This window comes from Camelina sativa, chromosome 20, assembly GCF_000633955.1.
Source record: "Camelina sativa cultivar DH55 chromosome 20, Cs, whole genome shotgun sequence".
In the NCBI taxonomy this organism is placed as follows: domain Eukaryota; kingdom Viridiplantae; phylum Streptophyta; class Magnoliopsida; order Brassicales; family Brassicaceae; genus Camelina; species Camelina sativa.
In genome coordinates this window covers 1305341-1314748 of record NC_025704.1, presented here as the reverse complement: position 1 = coordinate 1314748, position 9408 = coordinate 1305341, and the positions used below count along the sequence as shown (strand labels likewise).

The 9408-nt window shown below is 36.3% G+C and overlaps 3 protein-coding genes and 1 non-coding gene across 4 annotated transcripts; all 4 read left to right on the top strand.

The window, feature by feature from the left end:
• On the top strand, window positions 823-903 carry TRNAL-AAG. Its single transcript has one exon. It is a non-coding gene; the product is annotated as a tRNA-Leu (tRNA).
• LOC104768552 (PAN domain-containing protein At5g03700) lies at window positions 3312-5177 on the top strand. The gene has a single exon (XM_010492557.2). It carries the CDS (start codon window positions 3596-3598, stop codon window positions 5048-5050), a length of 1455 nt encoding a protein of 484 aa, XP_010490859.1. The 5' UTR covers window positions 3312-3595; the 3' UTR covers window positions 5051-5177.
• On the top strand, window positions 5244-7391 carry LOC104768554 (fructose-bisphosphate aldolase 4, cytosolic). The gene is made up of 3 exons (XM_010492558.1): window positions 5244-5902; window positions 6010-6237; window positions 6330-7391. Exons 1-3 carry the CDS (start codon window positions 5875-5877, stop codon window positions 7151-7153), a joined length of 1080 nt encoding a protein of 359 aa, XP_010490860.1. The 5' UTR covers window positions 5244-5874; the 3' UTR covers window positions 7154-7391.
• Window positions 8215-9009, top strand: LOC104772109 (fructose-bisphosphate aldolase 4, cytosolic-like). The gene is made up of 2 exons (XM_010496756.1): window positions 8215-8218; window positions 8271-9009. The coding sequence occupies exons 1-2, from the start codon at window positions 8215-8217 to the stop codon at window positions 8765-8767; spliced, it is 501 nt and encodes a 166-aa protein (XP_010495058.1). The 3' UTR covers window positions 8768-9009.

Genomic DNA, 9408 nt, shown 5'->3' with positions numbered 1-9408 from the left:
CAACTCAATTTGAAAATACAAATGTAAATCATTTTTTTTTGTTTGTTAAAATACAAATGTAAATCATGCATGCATGAATCTCCGTTTGACGTTGATGATTTCGAAGAGGGGATATAACAAAGGATATTATTAGAATGAATAACTTTTTTATACTTATCCCAAGATAATGTAAGACAACTGTATCTCCTATGTTATTAAGAAAATGGAAACCTAAAATCCTTAATTAGAGAATATTAAGCGGGTGGTAATGATATGGGGGTGTCACATCATTTAGGGATTTGGATCTATCTTTGACTAATTCGATTTATGTATGACAAGGAATTTGGAAAGAGAAGGGATCATCACGACACGAGCCTAATTTGATTACTTGTTGGGAGTCATTATCATATTACTATTTTTGCGGTAAGCCGACACATTCGAGAAACTAATAAAATTATGCGTATCTTTTTAGCGTTAGATAAGAGAATTGTATTGTGTCGTCCATTCATTATAGTACCAATTGAGATGAAGCAGAGACAAGAAAAGAGACCCTCGAGACTTTCTTTCGATTTTTTGGTGGTAGTCCTTATCACTCATTCATGCTTTAATAATTCACACATGCAATTTTTGTAATTCTGTCTAATCTGATCATTGATTGTGTTTTGCTTCATATATATATATTTTATTAATCAGGTCTACGATACTGTAAATTAATTCGACTTTAAACAAAATAAAATGTATTTTTCATGTGAATTTTCTGTCGATGATTCATTTAGAAAAATATATTGTAATTAGGTTAATTCCCCCTATCTTATACTTGATTGAAATTCATAATGTCAACAAGTTGATATGGCCGAGTTGGTCTAAGGCGCCAGATTAAGGTTCTGGTCCGAAAGGGCGTGGGTTCAAATCCCACTGTCAACATTTCCTCTTTTTTTTTTCTCTCCATCTTACTAGGCCTGTTCAGTTTCGGCCCATCAATTACATATTGTTGCCAGGTGAATCTAGCAGGCCATATTGTTATGATGAATTAAAAAACAAACAGTGGCCCGTTTCGTGCAGCCCACCCACTTCGACATAATACTACAAAATATATTCGAAATCAGAAACTAGAACACTTAATGAAAAAACCCATAAGGCCATAACTAATGTGAATCATATGACTTTTTTTAGTCAGACGATCGATCCTATTAATTTTTTTTTCTCAAATTACCTGGAAAAACTAATATAACTAGTTATCTATAATTTGAAGTTAGTCATAGTCGTGGCTAAAATTTTTTTTTTAATGTGAAAATTGCATGTTTATTTAGGGGTTCTCCCGTAGAAAAGCTTAAACAGTTATGGGGATTAATTTAAGTATTTAACAGATACAGTAATGGGAACAATCATATAATATAATTTATATCGGTAATAAACTATAATTGACTTTGCAAATTACATAATTCAGAAGTCAAGAACCTTGAACCAGAATTGTTGAATACTATAATCTATTGTAAGAAAAGGTAAAAAGATAGAAACGAAAGCTGTACTAAACACAAAAGAGTACAAACATTTGATTACAGCGTACACAGATAGAAACATTCATTAATCTAGATAGAAAGATTAGGTTTGGTAAGAAAAATTTGGATTTTTTAGAGGGAGAACGAAGGGAACAAAAGAGTTGTTGTATGGTTGAACTTAAATGATGTCAACACCAAATAAAATAAATCGATCCCAACAAAAAAAAAAAGAGAAAAGTATTTTTTTTAAATTGAAGAAATAGAAACTATGAAGTCAAAATCCGAATTGGTGAGACTTTCGATGTGTTTAGTTACGATTACGATACATTCATACATATCCTCCCGCCAGCCAGTATGTCAACTCCTCACATTTAATGATCCTTTTTACATAGTCAACCCATGTGACTTAGATAAAATAACTCACCCATCATTGTGAAATAAGTTAGTTTGAACTTTCATTGGATACGAATCCAAAAGAAATATACTTATATATGATATATAGTTATACACCATGGATGTATACACCACCACGGTCACTCGAGTTTTTTGGCGGTGTAAATAAGATTGCATGTTGTATCAACTAGAGATTTAATGACCAGCTGACATAAACAGACGACGAGCTTGAGTCTTTTGACCTGCTAGATTTGGTGCGACTTTTGTCCTAACTTCATTGTTATACAATAATAGTAATTTCATTTCATTTTATTAACACCTAACCTTCTAGATTTTCCTTTTCATTTTGTGAGGAAGTTTTGTGTATGGCTTGATCGCATTAGGAGCTTTATGCCTAAATTCAAATCATTTTAATATAAAAGTAAATATATATATATTTTATAAACTACTAAAAGTATGCAGAATCCTTCTTTTTGTGTGTTTTTCTCACTAATCACTTTAACTCGGTTCGTAGTCCTTTTTCCTTCTAAATTATGAGATTTCATACATTCCTTTTTTCTTCTTTATGGATGATCAGTGGATGATGATAAAATTTGATGTCTAAACTCTTATTACATACTTAGAAACCTATCCATATATATTAACAAATTTCGGAGATCCTGAGCATTTGCATCCCCCACGTACACACTCTCAAAACCAGTCATATTCAAAACCTTGTTATTTCAAAGAGATACTTAACATCCATATAGATTAGCTTTTGCCCATTTTTTATAATCATGTAACTCTAATTTTATATAACCTATTAACACGACCGAGCTCATTAGAACAAACCTCGTTTAAGTTTATCTTAAAGATCTTTTACGCCTAAACAAATAGTTTGTTCTTGAACTATCTAGTGACTATATCTTTTGGATTTTCTCGTTTAAAGAGTTTACTTTTCTACAACATTCGGAGATATATTTGAGTGTACATCATTTTAAATCAATATATCCTCACAAAATAAATCGATTAAATTAAAAAAATGCACTTGTGTATTAGCCATTTAGCCTATTAGGGATGATTTCTCTCGTTTGTAAATAATATTGACACGAACAAAATACAGTTAAAACATTCCCATACTCTTTCTTTGCTACGGTAATGGGAACATGGTAGAAAAGGAAAAACACACAAAAAAATTGGAACAATATACGAAATTAACACATTACACATACATAGATTTACAAATATACTGTATTATATGTATACAAATATACACACACATACTGACACTGACACATGCTTAGTGCGTGCAATAATTTGTCTTTACTCAAATATTTTAAGTGTAAACAATCTGGTTTAGCGCATATTATATACAACTGGTCCATTTGCGCCTAGCTAGCGAATAGCGAGTAATGGTCTGATATGATTACAATTTATCCCACCAGAAAACCATATCTTTCTCAAATCTCGACTCCAAATATTTAATTTCAGCCCCCACGACATCGACGCCGTTTCTTATTGTTTTATTTCTTTCTCTTTTCCAAAATAACATATTCTAGTACCGGCAAAACATATTTAATCATTTTATTCATATTTTCAGCATATTTTACGTCTCTATATATATTATACACACACTCAAGTATATGATGCAATGGAGTCTCTCTGCATGAACGAATAAAAAACATCACAATCTCTCTTTCTTCTCTCTGTCTCTCTCTCTTTATATTTGATTCAAGTTTCCAAAAATGGAAGGTTTGTGTTTAAACTCTTTCACTCGTGTTTTACTCTTGTCGTTCATTTTCTTGGTTTCTTCTTCTCATACATGGCAACGAGTCAACGCGGTCGAACCGGTTTTGGAGCTGGTAAAAGGCTTTGAAGCTAAACCGGACCCGTCCATCGACGTGTTTCAGCCTCTCCTCACTGACCCGAACGGGAACTTTTCATTCGGTTTCTTACGTGTAAACGGGTCACGCCTCTCTCTCGCCGTAACCCACCCGAACTTAACGGATCCACTCTGGGTTCTTGATCCGACCCGTTCAGCGAGCTGGTCCCATAAAACGAAGCTTTTCTTCAATGGCAGCCTCGTAATTTCCGATCCTTCTTCGAGGTTAGAATGGTCAACTAACACTAACGGAGACCGTCTGATCCTCCGTAACGACTCGAATCTCCAAGTTGTGAAAACGTCGTCGTTTGTCGTGTGGGAGAGTTTTGATTTTCCCGGAAATACCCTCGTAGAGAATCAGAATTTCACATCTGCCATGGCTTTGGTTTCGCCCAACGGTTTGTATTCGATGCGGTTAGGTAGCGATTTCATCGGTTTATACTCTAAAGTGAGCGATGATTCTCAACAGTTCTACTGGAAACACAGTGCTCTTCAAGCCAAAGCCAAAATCAAAGACGGAGCCGGTCCAATTCTAGCTCGGATTAACCCGAACGGTTATCTTGGTATGTACCAAACCGGAAATATAATACCAATCGATGTCGAAGCGTTTAATAGCTTTCAAAGACCGGTTAACGGTTTACTAATTCTCCGATTAGAACCCGACGGGAATCTCCGGGGATATCTCTGGGACGGATCTCACTGGGCTTTGAACTACGAAGCGATCCGTGAAACGTGCGATCTCCCAAATCCGTGTGGTCCGTACAGTCTATGTACGCCTGGATCGGGTTGTTCGTGTATTGATAACAGTACCGTGATCGGAGAGTGTAATCACGTGTCGTCGGCGCCGGTGGATTTTTGCGGCAAGACGACGGAGTTTAAAGTGGTGAGACGTAACGGCGTTGAAGTGCCGTTTAAGGAGCTGATGGATCATAAAACGACGTCGTCTTTGGGGGAGTGTGAGGAGATGTGTGTTGGGGATTGTAAGTGTTTTGGAGCGGTTTATAATAACGGGTCCGGGTTTTGTTATTTGGTTAATTACCCGATCCGGACGATGTTGGGCGTTGCGGATCCGAGTAAACTGGGTTATTTTAAGATACGTGAAGGTGTAGGGAAGAAAAAGAGTCGCGTTGGATTAACGGTTGGGATGTCTTTGCTAGCTGTGATTGCGTTGGTTTTAATGGTGGCGATGGTTTACGTTGGGTTTAGGAATTGGAGTAGAGAGAAACGAGTACTAGAAGAAGATGGTGGGTTATCACCCGGCCCGTATAAAAATCTCGGGTCGGATAGTTTTAGTTCCGTTGAAATGAGTCGGAGATGATAATAATAGTTTTCTGTAGTTTTTTTTCTTTCTTTTTTGTTTCCTTTTCTCATAGTTTTTTTTTTTTTACAAGAGGTTTGTATTAATTTTAACATATAGAGTATAAAATTAACTTCTTTTTGCAATTTGACCATTATCTTGTTGATGACTTTTTTACCTAACAACAAGTATTCATTAGAAAGATATGGTTTAGCAAATGGACCTTTTTGTAATATATAATTCTATTTTTAAATTTATTGATAAAAAAAATAAGGGAAAATGAGCAATTGGCGTCACGGGTGACGCTAACAAGTGTGGATGGTGGACTTTTACTAAAAAGGTCCACATGTTTTGAGATTTCCACTATCCAAATCGACTTTATTTTATAATACATCTAATTCTATATTGTTACTTTGTAAAATTATTCTGGTCAGCAGCAGCATGTAATGTAGTGCTAAGTTCACGGGCACAACCACCAGACTTTATCCCATTTTATCATGTCGATCCTTTATTAAAAACAAAACCCTTTATCAACGGACTTTATTGTCTCTCTCTCTCTCTCTCTCTAGTCCAAAATTGACAATATTTGAAGAACACTAAAAATAGAAAGGTTTGAATGTGTAAACAAAGGAACGGATCTTTCGAAAAATTTGCGACAATTTCTATTGGTTGTTAGAGTTGCTAAAAGCGATAATTTATATGGGCCGCTTGTATGACTCCTTATTTATCGCCGTATCCGTCTCCAACTCGGCCTTCTCGGCCTTTTAAAGGCCCATTCTCTTCAATTTCATACATTACCAAAAAAACGCTTTTCTCCGTCGCCGTCGCCTCTTTTTACACACACAATGTCGTGCTTCAAATCCAAATTCACCGGTAAATCTCTTTAACGTCTCATTCGATCATAGTTCAAGGACTGTGTCAGTCCTATACGTCAATGTTAAAGCTGAATATATCTCGTCGTGTTTTGTCGATCTTTACAGATGAGCTCATCGCCAATGCCGCTTACATCGGTACTCCAGGAAAAGGTATTCTCGCTGCTGATGAATCCACTGGAACAATCGGAAAACGTTTCGTAAGCATTAACGTCGAGAACGTTGAGTCAAACAGACGTGCTCTTCGTGAGCTCTTGTTCACTACTCCTGGAGCTCTCCAATACATCAGTGGTATCATTCTCTTCGAGGAAACACTCTACCAAAAGACTGCTTCAGGTTCTAAAATTCAAAAAACCTAACAAAACACTTTTATATGTGTTTTCTTGATTCTATATATATCATTGATTGGTGTTTTTTTTGCTATATAGGGAAACTGTTTGTTGATGTGATGAAGGAAGCTGGAGTGCTTCCAGGTATCAAAGTCGATAAGGGAACCGTTGAGCTCGCTGGTACTAATGGTGAAACCACAACCATTGGTCTTGACGGGCTTGGTGACCGTTGCAAGAAATACTATGAAGCTGGTGCACGTTTCGCCAAGTGGCGTGCTGTTCTCAAAATCGGAAAGGAAGAGCCTTCTGAGTTAGCTATCCATGAGAATGCTTACGGTTTAGCGAGATACGCAGTTATATGCCAAGAGAATGGTCTTGTCCCTATTGTTGAACCAGAGATTCTTGTTGATGGATCTCATGATATTGAGAAATGTGCTTATGTTACGGAACGAGTCCTTGCGGCTTGTTACAAGGCTCTTAGTGATCATCATGTGATCTTGGAAGGAACACTCTTGAAACCAAACATGGTTACTCCAGGTTCTGACAGTGGCTCCAAGGTTAAACCTGAAGTGATCGCCGCGCACACGGTTCGTGCTTTACAACGGACGGTTCCTGCAGCGGTTCCGGCTGTTGTGTTCTTGTCTGGAGGACAGAGTGAGGAAGAAGCAACTGTGAATTTAAACGCTATTAATCAGCTCAAAGGTAAGAAACCATGGAGCTTGACGTTTTCATATGGACGTGCGCTTCAACAGAGTACACTCAAGGCTTGGGGAGGTAAAGAAGAGAATGTGGACAAGGCTCAAAAGGCGTTCTTGGCTCGAGCTAAGGCTAACTCTGAAGCAACCCTTGGTGCCTACAAGGGTGACGCTCAGCTAGGTGATGGTGCTTCCGAGAGCCTTCACGTCAAAGACTACAAATACTAAATGGTCATTTACGGAATTTTTGGAAATTTTGGTTTTATTGTTCTAGTTTGTAAAGTATTTATGATAAAACCCTTCTCGTTGGGGAGTGGTTGTAATTATTCAAAAAAGGATGTTACCATATGTCTACAGACGTATTATGTTCTGTTAAATTTTTTTGCCCAATTATTAAATTTGTAACGAAAAAAAAGAAGGAAAGATTATAGTAGATGTCACTAAAAGTTGTGGGTTTTGTGGCTACTAGTTCTATAGACGTGAATTATCTGATAACTACGTTGACAAAAGTATGACTTTGTTTGTTCTGGTACATTCAGTCACATATCTTATCCAGAAAAATTAGAAATCACTAAATAAATACTCAAAAATCCAAGAAAGAAGAATTTTGAAGATTGAATGAGTGGAATATAAAAAATAATAATATCATATAATGAGGTGATGATGTGTCTAGTCGTAGGGTGGACAGAATAGAGAGACAATGGCAGTGACTGAACATAAAAATAGGGTCATGAAAACAGTTTGAAATCTTTAGTGATGAATAATATAAACTTGATCAGTCGTCTTATATTCACCACAATCTTCTTTGTATGGGTTACTTTTTTGTAATTGCAGAATATATTTTTACAAGTGATAAATTAAAAGGATTTATTATTTAATTCTGAAGGTTTTATTAATATATGTGAAAAGCTTCTAAAACATTCAAAATTTAGGAAAATTGAGAGAGTGTTTAAATGTTTCAAGGATTTTGTGGTTAGTTCCTTTAAATAGATTGAATTTTCTAGATAAATTGATTGCTTGAAAGAGTAAATATTGAACTTAAAAAGTTCTCTAAATTTCCACAATATAGCAACAACTATATCCAAATTATAAAAACAGTTAATAAAGTTTGACAAGAAGAATCNGAGATACGCAGTTATATGCCAAGAGAATGGTCTTGTCCCTATTGTTGAACCAGAGATTCTTGTTGATGGATCTCATGNACAACAATCAAATAAATAATTCAGGCGAGAGCCATTCAAAATGTTATGAATATGAACCTTCCATGCCAGAAAAGTTGGTTNGCAATAATGTGTAAGTACGAAGGATTGGATTGACTCGTGCTCGTGTCTCACTGTCTCTATAGGGAATAGGGACAAAANTACGGAACGAGTCCTTGCGGCTTGTTACAAGGCTCTTAGTGATCATCATGTGATCTTGGAAGGAACACTCTTGAAACCAAACATGGTTACTCCAGGTTCTGACAGTGGCTCCAAGGTTAAACCTGAAGTGATCGCCGCGCACACGGTTCGTGCTTTACAACGGACGGTTCCTGCAGCGGTTCCGGCTGTTGTGTTCTTGTCTGGAGGACAGAGTGAGGAAGAAGCAACTGTGAATTTAAACGCTATTAATCAGCTCAAAGGTAAGAAACCATGGAGCTTGACGTTTTCATATGGACGTGCGCTTCAACAGAGTACACTCAAGGCTTGGGGAGGTAAAGAAGAGAATGTGGACAAGGCTCAAAAGGCGTTCTTGGCTCGAGCTAAGGCTAACTCTGAAGCAACCCTTGGTGCCTACAAGGGTGACGCTCAGCTAGGTGATGGTGCTTCCGAGAGCCTTCACGTCAAAGACTACAAATACTAAATGGTCATTTACGGAATTTTTGGAAATTTTGGTTTTATTGTTCTAGTTTGTAAAGTATTTATGATAAAACCCTTCTCGTTGGGGAGTGGTTGTAATTATTCAAAAAAGGATGTTACCATATGTCTACAGACGTATTATGTTCTGTTAAATTTTTTTGCCCAATTATTAAATTTGTAACGAAAAAAAAGAAGGAAAGATTATAGTAGATGTCACTAAAAGTTGTGGGTTTTGTGGCTACTAGTTCTATAGACGTGAATTATCTGATAACTACGTTGACAAAAGTATGACTTTGTTTGTTCTGGTACATTCAGTCACATATCTTATCCAGAAAAATTAGAAATCACTAAATAAATACTCAAAAATCCAAGAAAGAAGAATTTTGAAGATTGAATGAGTGGAATATAAAAAATAATAATATCATATAATGAGGTGATGATGTGTCTAGTCGTAGGGTGGACAGAATAGAGAGACAATGGCAGTGACTGAACATAAAAATAGGGTCATGAAAACAGTTTGAAATCTTTAGTGATGAATAATATAAACTTGATCAGTCGTCTTATATTCACCACAATCTTCTTTGTATGGGTTACTTTTTTGTAATTGCAGAATATATTTTTACAAGTGATAAATTAAAAGGATTT